At 47.6% G+C, this 26,286-nt stretch overlaps 1 protein-coding gene across 3 annotated transcripts in view; it reads left to right on the top strand.

Moving 5' to 3' along the window:
- Positions 1 to 355: 355 nt before the first annotated feature.
- Positions 356 to 26,286, top strand: part of LOC142204141 (protocadherin-10-like) — a 93,814-nt gene continuing 67,883 nt past the window's right edge. For all 3 annotated transcript variants that reach the window (XM_075275419.1, XM_075275418.1, XM_075275420.1), the window contains exon 1: positions 356 to 3,068. In XM_075275419.1, coding sequence (XP_075131520.1) covers positions 564 to 3,068 — 2,505 coding nt within the window. In that variant the 5' untranslated portion in view covers positions 356 to 563. The remainder of the gene's footprint in view (positions 3,069 to 26,286) is intronic.

Below are 26,286 nucleotides of genomic sequence, written 5' to 3'. Positions count from 1 at the left end.
CGCTTGCTCCTGTGTATTTAGGATATTTGCCACACTACCTCTGTAACCCCTCAGCTGCCAAGCCGAGAGCAGGAGCCTGCACCAGCACTAGAAGAGCTCGGCATCTGCCACAGATAACAATCCATAATACAATCCTCATCCTCCGCTGACTCCAGCACCGCCTGCAAAGGGTTAAGCAGAACAGCTGTAACCGCAGCCTTCAGTTCACTATGTCTCTGTCCACCAATACAGGAGCTGTAATGTGAATTTGGATCCCTCCCTCCCCTCAGCCCTCTTCTAAAATGAAAATAGTTGGGGAGGGGTGAGTGACTGGGGAGCTGGGCAGGGAGGGAGGGGGGGATTGTTGAAAGTATATTGAAGAAACACAAGTCTATGTAGCAAGATCCTCACATTTAGCAAAGAGCTTCCTATTTTCTGCTATCAGATTGGATTAAGAGATCTTGGCTGGAGCTGGCTCCCCAGTGACAGAGCTGGAGGAGGATATTTTTTGCCTGAGGATTTGTTGAGTTGCATTAGGTCTGACCGGTGCTCAGAGAAGATCCTCAGCTGCTGCAGTGGTGGAGATGTGGTGGAGGGATGTGAGCAGAAGACCATGGTCTGCCCGGGTCCTCCTGCCTCTGCTCCTCACCTGTTGCCTGGTTCCTGCCTCCAGCCAGATCAGGTACACCGTCCCAGAGGAGCTGGACCATGGGGCTTTTGTGGGGAACATCGCAGAGGACTTGGGCTTGGACATCTCCAGGCTGTCATCTAGGCGCTTCAGGATCGTGTCTGGAAGCAACAAGCAGCATCTGGAGGTCAATCTGGAGAATGGGATTCTGTTTGTCAACGAGAAGATCGACAGGGAAGAAGTTTGTGAGTTCCAGCCGGTGTGTTCTTTGCACTTGCAGGTGGTGATGGAGAACCCCCTGGAGCTCTACCGGGTAGAGGTGGAGATTTTGGATATTAATGACAATGCCCCCAGTTTTCCCTGGCATGACTATGTTCTGGAGGTGACGGAGTCTGCAGCACCTGGTGCCCGCTTCCCCCTGGAGAGTGCCCAGGACCCCGACGTGGGCACCAACTCCCTGCGCACCTACAAGCTCAGCCCCAATGGTTTCTTCTCCTTGGAGGTGCAAAGCAGGAGCGACGGGAGCAAATTTGCGGAGCTGGTTCTGGAGAGACCCCTGGACAGGGAGCAGCAGAAAACGCACCGAGTGCTGCTGACAGCCATGGATGGAGGGGTGCCTGAACGCTCCGGTACCGCTCTCATCATAGTCAGTGTTCTGGATGCCAATGATAACGTGCCCACTTTTGATCAGACCTTTTACCGGGTGAGTCTGCAGGAGAATGTGCCCCGGGGGACCCTTGTCATCAAGCTGAATGCCACCGACCTGGACGAGGGCACCAATGGGGAGATCGAGTACTCTTTCAGCGGGCATGCACCCCAGAAGGTAAGGGACCTGTTCATGGTGGAGCCTCGCAGCGGCAATGTCAGGGTTAAAGGGATCCTGGACTACGAGAAGTCCAATCTGTATGAGCTGTACATCCAAGCCAAGGACAGGGGCCCCTCGGCGGTGGCCGTGCACTGCAGGGTCCTGGTCAACCTGCTGGATGTCAATGACAATGCCCCAGAAGTCATCCTCACCTCGGTGTCCACCCCAGTCATGGAGGATGCCCCTGCGGGGACTGTCATAGCCGTCATCAGTGTCATGGACCGGGACTCGGGAGACAACGGGGATGTCAACTGTGATATCCCCAAAAATGTCCCCTTCCAGCTGCACTCGTCCTACAAGAACTACTACACCCTGGTGACCACCGAGGTGCTGGACCGCGAGGCGGTGCCCGACTACAACATCACCATCAGCGCCCGGGACTTCGGGGCGCCCCCTCTCATGACCAAGAAGGTCATCAATGTGCAGGTGACGGACATCAATGACAACATCCCCACCTTCGTGCAGCCTTCCTATACAGTCTATGTCATAGAGAATAACCCCCCGGGGGCTTCCATCTGCTCAGTCACTGCCCTGGACCCCGACTCCAACCAGAATGCCTACCTCTCCTATTCTATCCTGGAGGGTCAGATCCAGGGCATGCCCGTGTCCACCTATGTCTCCATCAACTCGGACAGTGGCAACATCTATGCCCTGCGCTCCTTTGACTATGAGCAGATCAGGAACTTCCAGATCAGGGTGCAGGCTCAGGATGCTGGCTTCCCCCCACTCAGTAGTAATGTGACTGTCAATGTCTTCATCCTGGACCAGAATGACAATGTCCCTGTCATAGTGTCTCCTCTCCCTAAGAATGGCAGTGTGGCCACTGAGGTGCTGCCAAGGTTTGCAGATCCTGGTTACTTGGTGGGGAAGATCTCGGCCATGGATGCTGACTCTGGCCAGAACTCTCGCCTGTCCTACCAGATCCTGCAGGCTACTGATTCCACCTTATTCAGCATCGCCTTATATACAGGAGAGCTGAGGACTATCCGTGCCCTGGGAGACAAGGATGCTACAAAGCACAGGCTCCTGATCCAGGTCAGAGACAATGGTCAGCCTTCTCTGTCCACCTCTGTCTCCATCGTCTTGTCTGTGGTGGACAGCATCCCCGAGACCCCATCAGAACTCAATGATCTGCCCTTAAATTCTGACCCCTCCACCACCTCCTCCCTGACCCTCTATCTAATAGTGTCCCTTGGCTCAGTGTCCTTCACCTTCCTGGTGGCCATCATTGTCCTGACCATCATTAAATGTCACAAAGACAGAGTGTCCCTGCAGGATTACAAGTGCTCCTCCATGCCCACCTGTTGCTGCTGTATGAGATCTACCTCCTCGGGAGACGTCTTCAAGAATTCCAACATCAATCTCCAAATCTCCTCTGGGAATAAAGTTCAGACCAACTGTATGGAGTCCTCGGGGAGTGGCCCCCAAAACTACTGCTATAAAGTGTGTCTGACCCCCGAGTCGGCCAAGAGTGACTTCATGTTCCTAAAACCCTATAACTCAACGACCACTCAAAACAATGAGAAAATCCCAGAAAAAACTGCCCCGGGAAAAGGGGGACAGAACCCCCCAGCTGTAAACAATGCAGTCAATGAGGTAAATCATGGGTTAATCAGGGGACGCTTTAAGGTTCGCCTTAAAGGGGCAGTGCACTTGAAGTCTTGCATCTTCTTATTTGCTGTGCAGGTGACTTATGGTGTGTGAACTGATTTTTTTAGTTTGGGGGAGAGGCTTTAGTGCTGTTCAATGGGAAGTCTAAGAATATGTCCCCCCCCCCCATATGCTCTACTTCATCAAGTATATCTCCAGACCTGAGCTTCACTATGGCAAGAGGCAGACTTGAGGTTTAGTGTTCCTTTAAGGATGCCTCTTGTGTTGCAGCAAGCAAAGGGTTACTAGTAGGCTAGACATCACCAGGCATGAAAACCCCCTTAACTCCCCAAATCTTACATGCTGGTGAATTAATCACCTGTGTGAGGGGAAGTCTCCAGTGGATGACTTAATGTAACTGCTGGAAATAATAACCAGCTCCAGGTCTCATTAACCAGCTCCATCCCAGGTCTCATTAACCAGTTCCATCCCAGGTCTCATTAACCACCTCCATCCCAGTGTTTATTAACCAGCTCCATCCCAGGTCACATTAACCAGCTCCAGGTCTCATTAACCATCTCCATACCAGGATTTATTAAGCACCTCCATCCCAGGTCTCATTAACCACCTCCATCCCAGTGTTTATTAACCATCTCCATCCCAGGTCTCATTAACCAGCTCCATCCCACTGTTTATTAACAAGTTCCATCCCAGGTCTCATTAACCAGTTCCATACCAGTGTTTATTAACCATCTCCATACCAGTGTTTATTAACCATCTCCATACCAGTTTTCATTAACCAGCTCCATCCCAGTGTTTATTAACCATCTCCATCCCAGTTTTTATTAACCATCTCCATCCCAGTTTTTATTAACCATCTCCATCCCACTATTTATTAACCAGCTCCATCCCAGGTCTTATTAACCAGTTCCATACCAGTGTTTATTAACCATCTCCATCCCACTATTTATTAACCAGCTCCATCCCAGTGTTTATTAACCATCTCCATACCAGTGTTTATTAACCATCTCCATACCAGGTCTCATTAACCAGCTCCATCCCACTGTTTATTAACCACCTCCATCCCAGTTTCCATTAACCAGCTCCATCCCGGGGGCGCCTCCTTGTGAGCCTGTGACTAAGTGCATGCAGCACCCTGCTCATGTATTCCTCATATGCTTCCAAGGGCATTTATGGAACATCTTCTCTGTGTCCCCAGTTCCATCCTGAGTGTGTAATTTATGTCTTACAATTATTCTGTTCTAACTCCAAGGGCGTCCTTCAGGATGGACCAAATGGATCTTTTCTGCAGCCGTGTTGTCATTGCCTTACGTGTGACACATGAAATCAGTGTCTGAGAGCTGTGAATGACTGATCAGTGAGCCTATAAATCCTGCCTGCTCCAACAATAGTGTATTATGTGCGAGGCTGGGGGAGACTGAGCCCCATTACTATGCAGAGCACCAGGGCTGGGGTACATATGTCTCTCTTATACAGACACTCTCCAGATTAACAAAGCACCGGTGCTGCTGCTGGGAAGAAACGCATTGTAATGTGTATTAGGAAAGAAAGAGCTTAGCGGGGCCATTGTGCTGCAAGGTTACTGTGCAAGGCGAACCGAAGCAGTGTGACATGGAGATCTACATGAGGCGTGTGTGTGCTGTGTGATTGTGTGTATACCGTGTATACCTGCACACATGACACATACTATAGACACACCATACACAGGATAGACAGATGGACAGACACAACATGCACACTCTCTATATAGTGCATATATATACATACACACACACACTCTAAATAGTATATATATATATATATATATATATATATATATATATATATATATATATATATATATATTATCATACACTCACCACTTACACAAACAAGAGACACCGTGCACGTGCTATACATACACAAACACACTATACATACATGGTATATGCATATAGTATACATACATAGTCATACACACACCATACACATAATATATACACTATATATATATAGACGTACACCACACATATACATATATGCTCACAACATGCAACACACCACACATACATGTGCAAACACACACCATACACACTGCATATACAATATACATAGACACAACACACACTATATACATACTCTCTATGTACATAGTATACACAACTCATACTCACTATATACACAGTATACACACCACATACTCACTGTATACACACCTCATACTCACTATACACACCACATTCTCACTATATACACAGTATACACACCACATTCTCACTATATACACAGTATACACACCACATTCTCACTATATACACAGTATACACACCTCATACTCACTATATACACCACATACTCACTATATACACAGTATACACATCTCATACTCACTATATACACAGTATACACACCACATACTCACTGTATACACACCTCATACTCACTATACACACCACATACTCACTATATACACAGTATACACATCTCATACTCACTATATACACAGTATACACACCTCATACTCACTATATACACAGTATACACATCTCATACTCACTATATACACAATATACACACACATGCTTGCTCAGTCTATACTTGCACATGCACCACATGCCCTATACACACACTCTATAGAGTATATACATCTACCTCTCTATCTATAAGCTGAAGGCTCCCTCTCCTCTCTGTATACCCCATATATACCCCTATAGTATATTACAATCACAGACAGTAGACTCATCCCCCAGGTCCAGGATTCTGCAAAATAAATCCGGATCCTTTAAATATTTGCCGTCTTAGATGGAAGAATCAATTCCCGAAGAGAATTCTTAAAGATTCGCTCATCTCTAATCACAATTCCTGACCAGGAGAAGGATGTGCTGTCTCCTCTTATCTGTCACCTAGAAGTCCAATGACACTCAACCTGTGGCTCAGGAGACGCGGCCGCGACTCCCCGGGGCTCCTATTAGCACTAGAATAGATCTGTATAGCAGAGCAGTGACAGGTGTGACAACAATGTATTCAACCGGAAAATAACATTTAATATCTGAATGGAGCCCCCATATGGATGCCGGGCGGCCGTCATCACTAAGGCTGTGCAAGTCGCATGACTGATCCGGGAAACCGCCAACCGCGCCAGGTGTTGTCATTCCGCCATGGCCGCCCCTGATCTCCCGCTATATTATCTGCTTTTCTCTGATCTACTTGCTTATCTGTTAATTTCATGCCGAATCCGAACACAAAGGAAGGCATGATCTAAGTAGATTGCAGAGCGCCCGGCCCACCGCCAGATGGCAGCATCTCACCAGGAAACACCCACCGGCGAGAAGAAAAACAGCGACCGCGTCCGTAATAGCAAACCGGAGAGAGGAAAGAGAATGGAGTTTATTCTCACAATATCAGTTTCATCCCTTCTCTCACTTTCCCAATTTTTTTTTTTTTTTTTTTTACGAAAAGAGAAAAAAAACGGATTGAGGAAAGGGTTAAATCTGCGCAAAAAAACAAAAACGCCTAATGAGTCGGAGTTTACACCCGACGTATTATCTTTGACAATTAATTAAATCTAATTTTGATGTATTGTTAGAACGTACCTTTGGTGACCGTGTCGCCTGCGAAATAATTAGCTGTCAGTCGCGGATATGGCGGGAGCGGAGGTGAGGAGCGTGGGGGGGGGGGGGCAAATACTTCTCTTCTAATATTGTCTGGATTTTAATAGGACCTGCGCAGCGTCCGGCGGTCCCGTGGGGCGTTAGTTTATTTTATTGATCTCGAAATGAAGAAGTGGTGAGATTATTGTGGCTTTAACCCTTTCTAACCCCGAGGGGTTAAAAGGATCCGTATTAGGACAGAGGTGGGGTTTGGACTTTTTCGGACTTGCGTCGCGTTACCATTGAGTCCAGTCGTTGCCCCTATGGACGAGATATTCTCCCATCCTATAGATTCTGGGTCGGTCTTTTACCGCCATCTTGCCAGTAACTCGCCCCAAAGTTGCTTTTTGTAACATTGACATGTTCCAGTTTTTGGGCTTTGGATATTCTCCTAGGACATCAGAGCTATTCCAGATTGTTAAAGGGTTTTTGTCACGTGTTGTGTAATTGAGGAGCGACGAACCGACTGGACCCCCACCATGCTGACGGCGCCGGCGGCACGGCGGGGGTCCCGGGGATGGGCAGATGTCTCGCTGTCATAGCCAGCTACAGTATTAACCGTGTAATTCTGGCTGATTATAAAAAAAAAAATATTCAAAAGGATGTTTTATTTATCGGGGATTTTGCAGATTGTGACACGAAGGCGTTCTCACCGAGTTTAGTGAATATATTAGAGGGTTGGTGTCAATACAGGAAACATAGAAGATCGCACCTTGGACCGCTCCGCCGCGTGGACTACGGCTTAATGCAACCCCATTGATAGGGTCTATGGGCAATGTGGAGACAAGGATCGGGCATGTTGGAGTTCAATATGCCCGATCCTTTGTTGTGGCAGATAGTAAGTCTTCCTTTGCACCCATTGCTCTGATCCATCAAAGAAAATGGACTGAAAAGCTAAAGCAATGATGGATGCCTGTGCCGTCACCATTGACTGTAATGTAAAAAAAAAAACGATATTGAAACTTTCTTCCATCTTGTCCCCATTGTTGTCACAGCAAACTCTAGGTAACTGTACAGTACTCTAGTCTTGGGGTTCGGGAGCAACGTGTAACTCTTCTGCCATATGGATAGGATTACCCAACTGCAGATACTACGGTGTGAATAGAGCGCTAGAGGGATTCATAGCCATACAATAACCCGGTGCCTTGGTGTCTACACTATATTGTCAATGGTTAACACTCGGGTATGTGATACCAATAGGTCATATCTTGGACTAAACTTTGGACTTTTAATATTCCTTGAGGTTTAATACAATCTATCGTAGTAGCGCACAACCGGCAACAGACAGAAAGACGACAACATATAGAGAAATGTCTCATATAAACCAGCACCTTGGACAGCTCCTCTAGTAACTCTACACAGTTGTGTATTACTCTAGTTCTAGGGTTCAGGAACCGCATGTAACTCTTGTGCCTTATGTATAGGATTACCCAAGTGCAGATACTACGGGGTGGGAGGGATTCATAGCAATACAATAACTTGGTGCCTTGGTGTCTACACCATGTTATCAGTGGTTTACACTTCGGGAAATTATATCACTTGATCATATCTTGAACTGAATTTTGGACTTTTAATATTCCTTGAGGTTTAATACAATCTGTCATAGTAGCGCACAACCTGCAACAGACAGAAAGACGACAACATATAGAGAAATGTGTCATATAAACCAGCACCTTGGACAGCTCCTCCAATAACTCTACACAGTTGTGTATTACTCTAGTCCTAGGGTTCAGGAACCGCATGTAACTCTTGTGCCTTATGTATAGGATTACCCAACTGCAGATACTACGGGGTACAAATAGTGCTGGAGGAGGGGGGGATTCATAGTAATACAATAACTTGGTGGCTTGGTGTCTACACCATGGTATCAGTGGTTTACACTTCGGGAAATTATATCACTTGATCATATCTTGAACTGAATTTTTGAGTTTCAATAATTCTTGAGGCTTAATATCATCTGTCATAGTCAAATATAGGACACAACCTACAACAGACAGAAAGGCGACAACATATAGGGAAGTTCTGAGAGCTGTCTCATATAAACCAGCACCTTGGACAGCTCCTCTAGTAACTCTACACAGTTGTGTATTACTCTAGTTCTAGGGTTCAGGAACCGCATGTAACTCTTGTGCCTTATGTATAGGATTACCCAAGTGCAGATACTACGGGGTGGGAGGGATTCATAGCAATACAATAACTTGGTGCCTTGGTGTCTACACCATGTTATCAGTGGTTTACACTTCGGGAAATTATATCACTTGATCATATCTTGAACTGAATTTTGGACTTTTAATATTCCTTGAGGTTTAATACAATCTGTCATAGTAGCGCACAACCTGCAACAGACAGAAAGACGACAACATATAGAGAAATGTCTCATATAAACCAGCACCCCGGACAGCTCCTCCAATAACTCTACACAGTTGTGTATTACTCTAGTCCTAGGGTTCAGGAACCGCATGTAACTCTTGTGCCTTATGTATAGGATTACCCAACTGCAGATACTACGGGGTACAAATAGTGCTGGAGGAGGGGGGGATTCATAGTAATACAATAACTTGGTGGCTTGGTGTCTACACCATGGTATCAGTGGTTTACACTTCGGGAAATTATATCACTTGATCATATCTTGAACTGAATTTTTGAGTTTCAATAATTCTTGAGGCTTAATATCATCTGTCATAGTCAAATATAGGACACAACCTACAACAGACAGAAAGGCGACAACATATAGGGAAGTTCTGAGAGCTGTCTCATATAAACCAGCACCTTGGACAGCTCTGCTCCTCCAGTAACTCTACACAGTTGTATATTACTCTAGTTCTAGGGTGCAGGAACCGCATGTAACTCTTGTGCCTTATGTATAGGATTGCAGATACTGTGGAGTATTGTATTGCTAGGGGCGTTCATAGCAATGCAATAACTTGGGGCCACCATATTTTAAACTTGGGTAGGTGATACCACTTGGTCATATCTTGAACTGAATTTTTGACTTGTAATATATCTTGGGCTTATTACCACCTGTCATAGTCACATATAGGACACAACCTACAACAGACAGAAAGACGACAACATATAGGAAAGTTCTGATAACTTATAGAGAGTTGTCTCATATAAACTAGCACCTTGGACAACTTTGCTCCTCTACACAGTTGTATATTACTCTAGTTCTAGGGTGCAGGAACCGCACGTAACTCTTGTGCCATATGTATAGGATTGCAGATACTATGGAGTATTGTATTGCTAGGGGGGTTCATAGCAATACAATAACTTGGGGCCGCCATATTTTAAACTTGGGTAGGTGATACCACTTGGTCATATCTTGAACTGAATTCTTGACTTGTAATATATCTTGAGGCTTATTAGCACCTATCATAGTCAAGTATAGGACACAACCTACAACAGACAGAAAGACGACAACATATAGGGAAGGTCTGATAACATGGATGGCTTTGCTCCTCCGCTTGGACTAATGCCATTCCATTGTTAGGGTGCGTTACCGATATGAACCTTCTACTTGACCCAGATATTGGAGGAGACAAGGACTGGACATGTTGGATTCCAACATGAGACATTGAGACTCTCCATTGTTGCCTATGTAGAGTGAACTCTATATAGCTGTGTATTCCTCTAGGGTAGGGTTGAGCTGATCTTGAGATTTCAGGATCATTTTTAAAATCCGATTTTCGATCATTTTCCAGCCGATCCCGATTGTGAAATTTGCTCGATCGCTGATCAGGATCCGATCTTTCCCGATCCCGCAACCCTACTCAGGGGCCACGTGTAAGTTCTTGTGTCCTATGGACAGGGCTCACCAGCTACAGACAGTATCATGTATAAGGGGCACCCGGACGATTTATAGAAATACAATAATTCGGCGGCGGGGTTAACTCCATATTGTCCGCGGCTGACACTTGGTAAGTGATACCTCTTGGCCATATTTTTAGCAGGAGTTTTTGACTTTTACTATCCCTTGAGGCTTAATGTCACCTGTCATAGTCAAATATAGCGCACAACCCGCAAAAGACCTGTGTGCTGTGCCATAGTCTATAGCCGGTGAGTGTCAGGGAATAGTCTGTAGTCTTCTGACAACCGCGGGATAAGACACACACCGAGGGATGGGAATTGTTCTGGCAGCTTCACGCTATATTTGGATCTGTATGTGGGTTATTGGAGATTATATTGCACCTTGGTTGGTTTGCTGTCATTTATATACACAATGTAGCGGGTGTAGGGGGATCCGCGGTCGCCATTAGGACCCCCATTAATGTTACTTTCTTATACGTTATCATTCCTTAGCTCATTGGTAACTCATTTGCAGGACAGAAAGGGTTAACAGCTCTATTTTGCAGACTTTTTGTATGATTTTTTGCACTCCAGATTGTTCAGAAAATGCAATAACATGTCAGGGCGATTGGAGACATTATAACACCCACAGGTCCTTAGAATGGGGGGGTCAGTGTCCCAAATCACCCTATAAGAATGCAATCTGTGCCTGCAATACAAATAAAAAGTTTTATACTCCCCCTGCCCCTGTAATCCCAGCGCCCGAGCAGTTCTTTACTGAAGCCAATGGAATACACCTGGACTTCAGTGTGCATGTCACGTATACCCCGGTGCAGTGATGTTGGGGTGTATGTGCTCAGCTACAGGGGACTGCGCAGGCGCCAGGAGCACCAGAGATGAGTCCGATGAGACACAACAGGTTCACCTCTATGTATAAGTATAAAGACTTATTATATTTAATTGTGAGCATGCCCCAAGTCTATAAGGAGCTTTGTATGATTTAGAATCCCAAATCTACCTGACAGGTTCCCTTTAAAGACAGTCCATCCCCTGACCACAGCATATTTTACTTTATATTATACTTTTTTGTCAGTATGTAAATGAGCTGTTTGGAGCAATGAGGGCATTGAAGTAAGTAGCAACACCCTTATCGCTCCAAAAAGCTCATATACATAATGACGAAACTAGTAATATCTGAGAACTGCAGACAGTGAGTCACAAGGGGAAGATTCAGGTGACAGTAACCTATCTATCTGCAGGACTGGGGTGATATGCTGGTACTGGTGGCAGTAACCTATCTATCTGCAGGACTGGGGTGATATGCTGGTACTGGTGACAGTAACCTATCTATCTGCAGGGCTGGGGTGATATACTGGTTCTGGTGACAGTAACCTATCTATCTGCAGGACTGGGGTGATATGCTGGTTCTGGTGACAGTAACCTATCTATCTGCAGGGCTGGGGTGATATGCTGGTTCTGGTGACAGTAACCTATCTATCTGCAGGACTGGGGTGATATGCTGGTACTGGTGACAGTAACCTATCTATCTGCAGGGCTGGGGTGATATGCTGGTTCTGGTGACAGTAACCTATCTATCTGCAGGGCTGGGGTGATATGCTGGTTCTGGTGACACTAACCTATCTATCTGCAGGGCTGGGGTGATATACTGGTTCTGGTGACAGTAACCTATCTATCTGCAGGGCTGGGGTGATATACTGGGTCTGGTGACAGTAACCTATCTATCTGCAGTACTGGGGTGATATGCTGGGTCTGGTGACAGTAACCTATCTATCTGCAGGCCTGGGGTGATATGCTGGTTCTGGTGACAGTAACCTATCTATCTGCAGGACTGGGGTGATATGCTGGGTCTGGTGACAGTAACCTATCTATCTGCAGGTCTGGGGTGATATGCTGGTTCTGGTGACAGTAACCTATCTATCTGCAGGGCTGGGGTGATATGCTGGTTCTGGTGACAGTAACCTATCTATCTGCAGGGCTGGGGTGATATGCTGGTTCTGGTGACAGTAACCTATCTATCTGCAGGGCTGGGGTGATATGCTGGTTCTGGTGACAGTAACCTATCTATCTGCAGGGCTGGGGTGCTATACGGGGTCTGGTGACAGTAACCTATCTATCTGCAGGGCTGGGGTGATATGCTGGTTCTGGTGACAGTAACCTATCTATCTGCAGGGCTGGGGTGATATGCTGGGTCTGGTTACAGTAACCTATCTATCTGCAGGGCTGGGGTGATATGCTGGTTCTGGTGTCAGTAACCTATCTATCTGCAGGGCTGGGGTGATATGCTGGTTCTGGTGACAGTAACCTATCTATCTGCAGGGCTGGGGTGATATGCTGGTTCTGGTGACAGTAACCTATCTATCTGCAGGGCTGGGGTGATATGCTGGGTCTGGTGACAGTAACCTATGTATCTGCAGGGCTGGGGTGATATGCTGGTTCTGGTGACAGTAACCTATCTATCTGCAGGGCTGGGGTGATATACTGGTTCTGGTGACAGTAACCTATCTCTCTGCAGGGCTGGGGTGATATGCCGGTTCTGGTGACAGTAACCTATCTATCTGCAGGGCTGGGGTGATATGCTGGTTCTGGTGACAGTAACCTATCTATCTGCAGGGCTGGGGTGATATACTGGTTCTGGTGACAGTAACCTATCTATCTGCAGGGCTGGGGTGATATGCTGGTTCTGGTGACAGTAACCTATCTCTCTGCAGGGCTGGGGTGATATGCCGGTTCTGGTGACAGTAACCTATCTATCTGCAGGGCTGGGGTGATATGCTGGTTCTGGTGACAGTAACCTATCTATCTGCAGGGCTGGGGTGATATGCTGGTTCTGGTGACAGTAACCTATCTATCTGCAGGGCTGGGGTGATATACTGGTTCTGGTTAGAGATGAGCGAACACTAAAATGTTCGAGGTTCGAAATTCGATTCGAACAGCCGCTCACTGTTCGAGTGTTCGAATGGGTTTCGAACCCCATTATAGTCTATGGGGAACATAAACTCGTTAAGGGGGAAACCCAAATTCGTGTCTGGAGGGTCACCAAGTCCACTATGACACCCCACGAAATGATACCAACACCCTGGAATGACACTGGGACAGCAGGGGAAGCATGTCTGGGGGCATAAAAGTCACTTTATTTCATGGAAATCCCTGTCAGTTTGCGATTTTCGCAAGCTAACTTTTCCCCATAGAAATGCATTGGCCAGTGCTGATTGGCCAGAGTACGGAACTCGACCAATCAGCGCTGGCTCTGCTGGAGGAGGCGGAGTCTAAGATCGCTCCACACCAGTCTCCATTCAGGTCCGACCTTAGACTCCGCCTCCTCCGGCAGAGCCAGCGCTGATTGGCCGAAGGCTGGCCAATGCATTCCTATGCGAATGCAGAGACTTAGCAGTGCTGAGTCAGTTTTGCTCAACTACACATCTGATGCACACTCGGCACTGCTACATCAGATGTAGCAATCTGATGTAGCAGAGCCGAGGGTGCACTAGAACCCCTGTGCAAACTCAGTTCACGCTAATAGAATGCATTGGCCAGCGCTGATTGGCCAATGCATTCTATTAGCCCGATGAAGTAGAGCTGAATGTGTGTGCTAAGCACACACATTCAGCACTGCTTCATCACGCCAATACAATGCATTAGCCAGTGCTGATTGGCCAGAGTACGGAATTCGGCCAATCAGCGCTGGCTCTGCTGGAGGAGGCGGAGTCTAAGGTCGGACCTGAATGGAGACTGGTGTGGAGCGATCTTAGACTCCGCCTCCTCCAGCAGAGCCAGCGCTGATTGGCCGAATTCCGTACTCTGGCCAATCAGCGCTGGCCAATGCATTCTATTAGCTTGATGAAGCAGAGTGTGCACAAGGGTTCAAGCGCACCCTCGGCTCTGATGTAGCAGAGCTGAGGCTGCACAAGGGTTCAAGCGCACCCTCGGCTCTGATGTAGGAGAGCTGAGGGTGCGCAAGGGTTCAAGTGCACCCTCGGCTCTCCTACATCAGAGCCGAGGGTGCGCTTGAACCCTTGTGCAGCCTCGGCTCTGCTACATCAGAGCCGAGGGTGCGCTTGAACCCTTGTGCACACTCTGCTTCATCAAGCTAATAGAATGCATTGGCCAGCACTGATTGGCCAGAGTACGGAATTCGGCCAATCAGCGCTGGCCAATGCATCCCTATGGGAAAAAGTTTATCTCACAAAAATCACAATTACACACCCGATAGAGCCCCAAAAAGTTATTTTTAATAACATTCCCCCCTAAATAAAGGTTCTCCCTAGCTATCCCTGCCTGTACAGCTATCCCTGTCTCATAGTCACAAAGTTCACATTCTCATATGACCCGGATTTGAAATCCACTATTCGTCTAAAATGGAGGTCACCTGATTTCGGCAGCCAATGACTTTTTCCAATTTTTTTCAATGCCCCCGGTGTCGTAGTTCCTGTCCCACCTCCCCTGTGCTGTTATTGGTGCAAAAAAGGCGCCAGGGAAGGTGGGAGGGGAATCGAATTTTGGCGCACTTTACCACGTGGTGTTCGATTCGATTCGAACATGGCGAACACCCTGATATCCGATCGAACATGTGTTCGATAGAACACTGTTCGCTCATCTCTAGTTCTGGTGACAGTAACCTATCTATCTGCAGGGCTGGGGTGATATACTGGGTCTGGTGACAGTAACCTATCTATCTGCAGTACTGGGGTGATATGCTGGGTCTGGTGACAGTAACCTATCTATCTGCAGGCCTGGGGTGATATGCTGGTTCTGGTGACAGTAACCTATCTATCTGCAGGACTGGGGTGATATGCTGGGTCTGGTGACAGTAACCTATCTATCTGCAGGTCTGGGGTGATATGCTGGTTCTGGTGACAGTAACCTATCTATCTGCAGGGCTGGGGTGATATGCTGGTTCTGGTGACAGTAACCTATCTATCTGCAGGGCTGGGGTGATATGCTGGTTCTGGTGACAGTAACCTATCTATCTGCAGGGCTGGGGTGATATGCTGGTTCTGGTGACAGTAACCTATCTATCTGCAGGGCTGGGGTGCTATACGGGGTCTGGTGACAGTAACCTATCTATCTGCAGGGCTGGGGTGATATGCTGGTTCTGGTGACAGTAACCTATCTATCTGCAGGGCTGGGGTGATATGCTGGGTCTGGTTACAGTAACCTATCTATCTGCAGGGCTGGGGTGATATGCTGGTTCTGGTGTCAGTAACCTATCTATCTGCAGGGCTGGGGTGATATGCTGGTTCTGGTGACAGTAACCTATCTATCTGCAGGGCTGGGGTGATATGCTGGTTCTGGTGACAGTAACCTATCTATCTGCAGGGCTGGGGTGATATGCTGGGTCTGGTGACAGTAACCTATGTATCTGCAGGGCTGGGGTGATATGCTGGTTCTGGTGACAGTAACCTATCTATCTGCAGGGCTGGGGTGATATACTGGTTCTGGTGACAGTAACCTATCTCTCTGCAGGGCTGGGGTGATATGCCGGTTCTGGTGACAGTAACCTATCTATCTGCAGGGCTGGGGTGATATGCTGGTTCTGGTGACAGTAACCTATCTATCTGCAGGGCTGGGGTGATATACTGGTTCTGGTGACAGTAACCTATCTATCTGCAGGGCTGGGGTGATATGCTGGTTCTGGTGACAGTAACCTATCTCTCTGCAGGGCTGGGGTGATATGCCGGTTCTGGTGACAGTAACCTATCTATCTGCAGGGCTGGGGTGATATGCTGGTTCTGGTGACAGTAACCTATCTATCTGCAGGGCTGGGGTGATATGCTGGTTCTGGTGACAGTAACCTATCTATCTGCAGGGCTGGGGTGATATACTGGTTCTGGTTAGAGATGAGCGAACACTAAAATGTTCGAGGTTCGAAATTCGATTCGAACAGCCGCTCACTGTTCGAGTGTTCGAATGGGTTTCGAACCCCATTATAGTCTATGGGGAACATAAACTCGTTAAGGGGGAAACCCAAATTCGTGTCTGGAGGGTCACCAAGTCCACTATGACACCCCACGAAATGATACCAACACCCTGGAATGACACTGGGACAGCAGGGGAAGCATGTCTGGGGGCATAAAAGTCACTTTATTTCATGGAAATCCCTGTCAGTTTGCGATTTTCGCAAGCTAACTTTTCCCCATAGAAATGCATTGGCCAGTGCTGATTGGCCAGAGTACGGAACTCGACCAATCAGCGCTGGCTCTGCTGGAGGAGGCGGAGTCTAAGATCGCTCCACACCAGTCTCCATTCAGGTCCGACCTTAGACTCCGCCTCCTCCGGCAGAGCCAGCGCTGATTGGCCGAAGGCTGGCCAATGCATTCCTATGCGAATGCAGAGACTTAGCAGTGCTGAGTCAGTTTTGCTCAACTACACATCTGATGCACACTCGGCACTGCTACATCAGATGTAGCAATCTGATGTAGCAGAGCCGAGGGTGCACTAGAACCCCTGTGCAAACTCAGTTCACGCTAATAGAATGCATTGGCCAGCGCTGATTGGCCAATGCATTCTATTAGCCCGATGAAGTAGAGCTGAATGTGTGTGCTAAGCACACACATTCAGCACTGCTTCATCACGCCAATACAATGCATTAGCCAGTGCTGATTGGCCAGAGTACGGAATTCGGCCAATCAGCGCTGGCTCTGCTGGAGGAGGCGGAGTCTAAGGTCGGACCTGAATGGAGACTGGTGTGGAGCGATCTTAGACTCCGCCTCCTCCAGCAGAGCCAGCGCTGATTGGCCGAATTCCGTACTCTGGCCAATCAGCGCTGGCCAATGCATTCTATTAGCTTGATGAAGCAGAGTGTGCACAAGGGTTCAAGCGCACCCTCGGCTCTGATGTAGCAGAGCTGAGGCTGCACAAGGGTTCAAGCGCACCCTCGGCTCTGATGTAGGAGAGCTGAGGGTGCGCAAGGGTTCAAGTGCACCCTCGGCTCTCCTACATCAGAGCCGAGGGTGCGCTTGAACCCTTGTGCAGCCTCGGCTCTGCTACATCAGAGCCGAGGGTGCGCTTGAACCCTTGTGCACACTCTGCTTCATCAAGCTAATAGAATGCATTGGCCAGCACTGATTGGCCAGAGTACGGAATTCGGCCAATCAGCGCTGGCCAATGCATCCCTATGGGAAAAAGTTTATCTCACAAAAATCACAATTACACACCCGATAGAGCCCCAAAAAGTTATTTTTAATAACATTCCCCCCTAAATAAAGGTTCTCCCTAGCTATCCCTGCCTGTACAGCTATCCCTGTCTCATAGTCACAAAGTTCACATTCTCATATGACCCGGATTTGAAATCCACTATTCGTCTAAAATGGAGGTCACCTGATTTCGGCAGCCAATGACTTTTTCCAATTTTTTTCAATGCCCCCGGTGTCGTAGTTCCTGTCCCACCTCCCCTGTGCTGTTATTGGTGCAAAAAAGGCGCCAGGGAAGGTGGGAGGGGAATCGAATTTTGGCGCACTTTACCACGTGGTGTTCGATTCGATTCGAACATGGCGAACACCCTGATATCCGATCGAACATGTGTTCGATAGAACACTGTTCGCTCATCTCTAGTTCTGGTGACAGTAACCTATCTATCTGCAGGGCTGGGGTGATATACTGGGTCTGGTGACAGTAACCTATCTATCTGCAGTACTGGGGTGATATGCTGGGTCTGGTGACAGTAACCTATCTATCTGCAGGCCTGGGGTGATATGCTGGTTCTGGTGACAGTAACCTATCTATCTGCAGGACTGGGGTGATATGCTGGGTCTGGTGACAGTAACCTATCTATCTGCAGGTCTGGGGTGATATGCTGGTTCTGGTGACAGTAACCTATCTATCTGCAGGGCTGGGGTGATATGCTGGTTCTGGTGACAGTAACCTATCTATCTGCAGGGCTGGGGTGATATGCTGGTTCTGGTGACAGTAACCTATCTATCTGCAGGGCTGGGGTGATATGCTGGTTCTGGTGACAGTAACCTATCTATCTGCAGGGCTGGGGTGCTATACGGGGTCTGGTGACAGTAACCTATCTATCTGCAGGGCTGGGGTGATATGCTGGTTCTGGTGACAGTAACCTATCTATCTGCAGGGCTGGGGTGATATGCTGGGTCTGGTTACAGTAACCTATCTATCTGCAGGGCTGGGGTGATATGCTGGTTCTGGTGTCAGTAACCTATCTATCTGCAGGGCTGGGGTGATATGCTGGTTCTGGTGACAGTAACCTATCTATCTGCAGGGCTGGGGTGATATGCTGGTTCTGGTGACAGTAACCTATCTATCTGCAGGGCTGGGGTGATATGCTGGTTCTGGTGACAGTAACCTATCTATCTGCAGGGCTGGGGTGCTATACGGGGTCTGGTGACAGTAACCTATCTATCTGCAGGGCTGGGGTGATATGCTGGTTCTGGTGACAGTAACCTATCTATCTGCAGGGCTGGGGTGATATGCTGGGTCTGGTTACAGTAACCTATCTATCTGCAGGGCTGGGGTGATATGCTGGTTCTGGTGTCAGTAACCTATCTATCTGCAGGGCTGGGGTGATATGCTGGTTCTGGTGACAGTAACCTATCTATCTGCAGGGCTGGGGTGATATGCTGGTTCTGGTGACAGTAACCTATCTATCTGCAGGGCTGGGGTGATATGCTGGGTCTGGTGACAGTAACCTATGTATCTGCAGGGCTGGGGTGATATGCTGGTTCTGGTGACAGTAACCTATCTATCTGCAGGGCTGGGGTGATATACTGGTTCTGGTGACAGTAACCTATCTCTCTGCAGGGCTGGGGTGATATGCCGGTTCTGGTGACAGTAACCTATCTATCTGCAGGGCTGGGGTGATATGCTGGTTCTGGTGACAGTAACCTATCTATCTGCAGGGCTGGGGTGATATACTGGTTCTGGTGACAGTAACCTATCTATCTGCAGGGCTGGGGTGATATGCTGGTTCTGGTGACAGTAACCTATCTCTCTGCAGGGCTGGGGTGATATGCCGGTTCTGGTGACAGTAACCTATCTATCTGCAGGGCTGGGGTGATATGCTGGTTCTGGTGACAGTAACCTATCTATCTGCAGGGCTGGGGTGATATGCTGGTTCTGGTGACAGTAACCTATCTATCTGCAGGGCTGGGGTGATATACTGGTTCTGGTTAGAGATGAGCGAACACTAAAATGTTCGAGGTTCGAAATTCGATTCGAACAGCCGCTCACTGTTCGAGTGTTCGAATGGGTTTCGAACCCCATTATAGTCTATGGGGAACATAAACTCGTTAAGGGGGAAACCCAAATTCGTGTCTGGAGGGTCACCAAGTCCACTATGACACCCCACGAAATGATACCAACACCCTGGAATGACACTGGGACAGCAGGGGAAGCATGTCTGGGGGCATAAAAGTCACTTTATTTCATGGAAATCCCTGTCAGTTTGCGATTTTCGCAAGCTAACTTTTCCCCATAGAAATGCATTGGCCAGTGCTGATTGGCCAGAGTACGGAACTCGACCAATCAGCGCTGGCTCTGCTGGAGGAGGCGGAGTCTAAGATCGCTCCACACCAGTCTCCATTCAGGTCCGACCTTAGACTCCGCCTCCTCCGGCAGAGCCAGCGCTGATTGGCCGAAGGCTGGCCAATGCATTCCTATGCGAATGCAGAGACTTAGCAGTGCTGAGTCAGTTTTGCTCAACTACACATCTGATGCACACTCGGCACTGCTACATCAGATGTAGCAATCTGATGTAGCAGAGCCGAGGGTGCACTAGAACCCCTGTGCAAACTCAGTTCACGCTAATAGAATGCATTGGCCAGCGCTGATTGGCCAATGCATTCTATTAGCCCGATGAAGTAGAGCTGAATGTGTGTGCTAAGCACACACATTCAGCACTGCTTCATCACGCCAATACAATGCATTAGCCAGTGCTGATTGGCCAGAGTACGGAATTCGGCCAATCAGCGCTGGCTCTGCTGGAGGAGGCGGAGTCTAAGGTCGGACCTGAATGGAGACTGGTGTGGAGCGATCTTAGACTCCGCCTCCTCCAGCAGAGCCAGCGCTGATTGGCCGAATTCCGTACTCTGGCCAATCAGCGCTGGCCAATGCATTCTATTAGCTTGATGAAGCAGAGTGTGCACAAGGGTTCAAGCGCACCCTCGGCTCTGATGTAGCAGAGCTGAGGCTGCACAAGGGTTCAAGCGCACCCTCGGCTCTGATGTAGGAGAGCTGAGGGTGCGCAAGGGTTCAAGTGCACCCTCGGCTCTCCTACATCAGAGCCGAGGGTGCGCTTGAACCCTTGTGCAGCCTCGGCTCTGCTACATCAGAGCCGAGGGTGCGCTTGAACCCTTGTGCACACTCTGCTTCATCAAGCTAATAGAATGCATTGGCCAGCACTGATTGGCCAGAGTACGGAATTCGGCCAATCAGCGCTGGCCAATGCATCCCTATGGGAAAAAGTTTATCTCACAAAAATCACAATTACACACCCGATAGAGCCCCAAAAAGTTATTTTTAATAACATTCCCCCCTAAATAAAGGTTCTCCCTAGCTATCCCTGCCTGTACAGCTATCCCTGTCTCATAGTCACAAAGTTCACATTCTCATATGACCCGGATTTGAAATCCACTATTCGTCTAAAATGGAGGTCACCTGATTTCGGCAGCCAATGACTTTTTCCAATTTTTTTCAATGCCCCCGGTGTCGTAGTTCCTGTCCCACCTCCCCTGTGCTGTTATTGGTGCAAAAAAGGCGCCAGGGAAGGTGGGAGGGGAATCGAATTTTGGCGCACTTTACCACGTGGTGTTCGATTCGATTCGAACATGGCGAACACCCTGATATCCGATCGAACATGTGTTCGATAGAACACTGTTCGCTCATCTCTAGTTCTGGTGACAGTAACCTATCTATCTGCAGGGCTGGGGTGATATACTGGGTCTGGTGACAGTAACCTATCTATCTGCAGTACTGGGGTGATATGCTGGGTCTGGTGACAGTAACCTATCTATCTGCAGGCCTGGGGTGATATGCTGGTTCTGGTGACAGTAACCTATCTATCTGCAGGACTGGGGTGATATGCTGGGTCTGGTGACAGTAACCTATCTATCTGCAGGCCTGGGGTGATATGCTGGTTCTGGTGACAGTAACCTATCTATCTGCAGGGCTGGGGTGCTATACGGGGTCTGGTGACAGTAACCTATCTATCTGCAGGGCTGGGGTGATATGCTGGTTCTGGTGACAGTAACCTATCTATCTGCAGGGCTGGGGTGATATGCTGGGTCTGGTTACAGTAACCTATCTATCTGCAGGACTGGGGTGATATGCTGGTTCTGGTGACAGTAACCTATCTATCTGCAGGACTGGGGTGATATGCTGGTTCTGGTGACAGTAACCTATCTATCTGCAGGGCTGGGGTGATATGCTGGTTCTGGTGACAGTAACCTATCTATCTGCAGGGCTGGGGTGATATGCTGGTTCTGGTGACAGTAACCTATCTATCTGCAGGGCTGGGGTGCTATACGGGGTCTGGTGACACTAACCTATCTATCTGCAGGGCTGGGGTGATATGCTGGGTCTGGTGACAGTAACCTATCTATCTGCAAGGCTGGGGTGATATGCTGGTTCTGGTGACAGTAACCTATCTATCTGCAGGGCTGGGGTGATATGCTGGTTCTGGTGACAGTAACCTATCTATCTGCAGGGCTGGGGTGATATGCTGGGTCTGGTTACAGTAACCTATCTATCTGCAGGGCTGGGGTGATATGCTGGTTCTGGTGTCAGTAACCTATCTATCTGCAGGGCTGGGGTGATATGCTGGGTCTGGTGACAGTATCCTATCTATCTGCAGGGCTGGGGTGATATGCTGGTTCTGGTGACAGTAACCTATCTATCTGCAGGGCTGGGGTGATATGCTGGTTCTGGTGACAGTAACCTATCTATATGTAGGGCTGGGGTGCTATACGGGGTCTGGTGACAGTAACCTATCTATCTGCAGGGCTGGGGTGATATGCTGGTTCTGGTGACAGTAACCTATCTATCTGCAGGGCTGGGGTGATATGCTGGTTCTGGTGACAGTAACCTATCTATCTGCAGGGCTGGGGTGATATGCTGGTTCTGGTGACAGTAACCTATCTATCTGCAGGGCTGGGGTGATATGCTGGTTCTGGTGACAGTAACCTATCTATCTGCAGGGCTGGGGTGATATGCTGGGTCTGGTGACAGTAACCTATCTATCTGCAGGGCTGGGGGGATATGCTGGTTCTGGTGACAGTAACCTATCTATCTGCAGGGCTGGGGGGATATGCTGGTTCTGGTGACAGTAACCTATCTATCTGCAGGGCTGGGTTGACATACCGGGTCCTGTTGACAAACTCCCTTTATGTAGTTGTCACTTTGTAGCACTGTAGAGTGTAGAGTCTTCCGTGTGAATTCTACCAGAGGCTCGGACTGATATTAAAGCTCCCGATGTCGCCTCCGGTGGGGTCTCCTCTTTCCTACCCCCGATGATACTGAATCAGGTAGATGTTTCCCGCGCAGGACTCCTCGCTCCGGCGTACAAGTCACCCAAGGAGACGCACAAGTCTTCGCTACTCATTGATGCCATTTAGCTAATCCCCCCTCCAGTGATCACCTCTCAGAACAATCAGGCTCATCATTGATATCAGTGTCTCTCCGGAGACGTCTTGTCAGACCTCCTAGAAGACGGATTGGAGTGGGCAGGTTGGCAGAGCAGGAAATGCCATGACCTACATAGATCTATCTGACATGACCTATATAAATCCACTCCGGGGATGAATTGTCGCAGGGAATATCTTTTATCCGATCAGTATCCGTCTCCATTTTTACCCTGGAATTTGAGGATAATGGGCTGTAATATTGTCCCATCCCCCGGACACGTGATGTGTAACGCGTGGATTGTCAATGGGATCCAAATAATGCGTACTAATGAACTTCCCCTAATTATTTAATCAGGGAAATCAGGATCCTCTCCATCTCCCGTCTCCTCCTCATCTCCTCTCCCTGATTCTTCGCCTATGTTTATTTTTTTTTCTCTATTTTTGGAGTTTTTTTTTTTTTTTTCCTACTTGCAAATGCACAAAGTTTCTTCTCCTTGGAGATCGGAGCAATGTCTTGAGTTTCAATCGCGATGAGCCCTACTGATGTGATTTTTTGCTGCCTTTCAACTCGGCTGTTAGAAGGGCAGACAAGCTGCAAACTCGAGTTCAAATGTTCCATTTAATATGGTCACAGTTAAGCCGGCAGACAGATCTTTCCCATGTGGCCAATTCCAAAGACACAAGCAATGTGATTGGCGAAAACGCCGCGTTCTTACCGTTCTCTGCACTTTCTCCGAGTTTTGCTCATTTTCGCTTTTAATGAAAATGAGAAACTTCGGAGAATGGAAAGAAAAAGAGTTTCCGGAGTAAAATGTTACAACTAGAGATGAGCGAGTAGTATTCAATACAATACTACGGTATTCGAAATATTCGTACTCGATCGAATACTACTCGCTATTCGCAGTAAATATTCGATTCAGAGCCAGCGTTGATTGGCCGAATGCTATACAGTGTATACAACACTGGTTCTGCGGCAAGCTCGTCCTTGCTAGTCGGGAGAGCTGGCAGCTTGCTGTTATGAGGGAGCTTACTTTTTCTCATAGGAATGCATTGACCAGCGTTGATTGGCCAGTGTACAGCATTCGGCCAATCAACGCTGTTTCTGCCAGAGGCTCGTCTGTGAGGAGGCGGAGTCTAAGACTAAGTCTAAGTCATTGTGGTCTGATATTAGACTCCACCTCCTCACAGACAAGCCTCCGGCGGAACCAGCGTTGATTGGCTGTACACTGGCCAATCAACGCTGATCAATTCATTCCTATGAGAAAAAGCAAGCTCCCTCGTAACAGCAAGCTGCCAGCTCTCCCGACTAACAAGGACGAGCCTGCTGCAGAACCAGCGCTGATTTGCCGCAGGCTCGTCTTTGCTACTCAGGAGAGCTGGCAGCTTGCGGTTACGAGGGAGCTTACTTTTTATCAGCGCAACTGCAAGCGCTGTGCAGTTAAAGCGCACGGACCCCATAGACTATAATGGTGTCCGAGCGCTTTAACTGCACAGCGCTCCTCCTAAACACTCTCCTCCTGCTACTCGTGGACTTGGTAACCCTCCTTTCGTCAAATAGTGGTTTCCCCTGTAACGAGCATTTTTCCCATAGACTATAATGGGATTCAATATTCGATCGAGTAGTGGAATATTGAGGCTCTACTCCAAACCAATATCAAATCTCGAATATTTCACTGTTCGCTCATCTCTAGTTACAATGTAACTCGTCAGACAGAAAATATTCAGAAAACAAGCCATACAATGGAAACATCTAAGTTGTTACATTGTATCTTCAGCCAGGGGGGTGGAGTCGGAGTCGGGAACGATTTTGGTTGGGTTTGTAGTTGGAAATTTTTGTTACAAAATTATGCATTTTTTTTTTTTTTTTTATATGTTATATATTTCCTTTAGATGATTGTAACTGGATTTTTAATGAGTTAGAGGGGTTTGACTATTAGCGTTGGAGTCGGAGTCACTGTGGACGACTAGAGGAATTGGAGGGAGTGCTCAGGCTTAGTTATTCTTTATAGGATGAAAAATGGGAAAATTTTTCCCAATTTTTTTCTGCACTGATTCCTGGCAGTTTCTAGGGTCTCTGTTTGCAGTCATTGAATGACGTTGCGTGCATGCGTGTGTGTGACGGTGCCTTTCAAAGGAACATTTGGCAATCTGGCAAGTATTTTGTAGGGCTAGCCTAAAATACACGGTATAAAATCCATCCTGGAGATGAGATGTAAGACGTGTTACACCGCAAGTCTCCTAATGTAACAAGCCGAGCACCTGTGTCACATGACCAGGACAGATATTCCCCCAAATGGAATACCGAACACATTGACAAGAGGTGAACAATGAAAGCACACGGACCCCATAGACTATAATGGCGTCCGTTTGTCTTCCACGTGGTGTCCATACGAGTCATGCGGAGAGGGAAGTAGTTATGAAGTTCTGTTCTCTCCACATGTTCCATGTTGACACCGAGCAGAAAACACACGGACCCCATTATAGTCTACAGGGTCCATGTGCTTTCATTGATCACCGCTTGTCAGTATTCCGTTCAGACTCCTCAAACGGGATCCCGAATGCAGACGTGAACCGGACCTAATGCAACATTTTACAACATTGTGTAACATGTTTCATTGTATAAAGAGAAACATTCCCTTGCAGAAAATAGAATGTCCTTTGTGATACTGTGGGAAAGATAAAAGTCATGGAGACATTATAGGGTTAATCTGGGCAAGAGATGCCACAGACAAGAGGATGGCGCCGACCATAGAAATGTTCCTTTAAGAAGTTTTTATTATGAGGGTCTGCACTGCTTTTGGCTAGACAGTCAGGAGTGCCCTGTACAATGGTGACCTAACAATAGTGTTATATATAGAACTACTCAAGATACCTCAAGGATGGAGGATTAGATTAGTGTTCATACTCTCTACATGCCTGATAGATAGATAGATAGATAGATAGATAGATAGATAGATAGATAGATAGGAGATAGGAGATAGATAGATAGATAGATAGATAGATAGATAGATAGATAGATAGATAGATAGATAGATAGGATATAGATAGATAGATAGATAGATAGATAGATAGGAGATAGATAGATAGATAGATAGATAGATAGATAGATAGATAGGAGATAGATAGATAGATAGATAGATAGATAGATAGGATATAGATAGATAGATAGATAGATAGATAGATAGATAGATA

This window comes from Leptodactylus fuscus, chromosome 5 (genome assembly GCF_031893055.1).
Source record: "Leptodactylus fuscus isolate aLepFus1 chromosome 5, aLepFus1.hap2, whole genome shotgun sequence".
Taxonomy (NCBI): domain Eukaryota; kingdom Metazoa; phylum Chordata; class Amphibia; order Anura; family Leptodactylidae; genus Leptodactylus; species Leptodactylus fuscus.
Note: the sequence above shows the minus strand (reverse complement) of the source record. Positions and strands in the feature narration are given on the sequence as shown.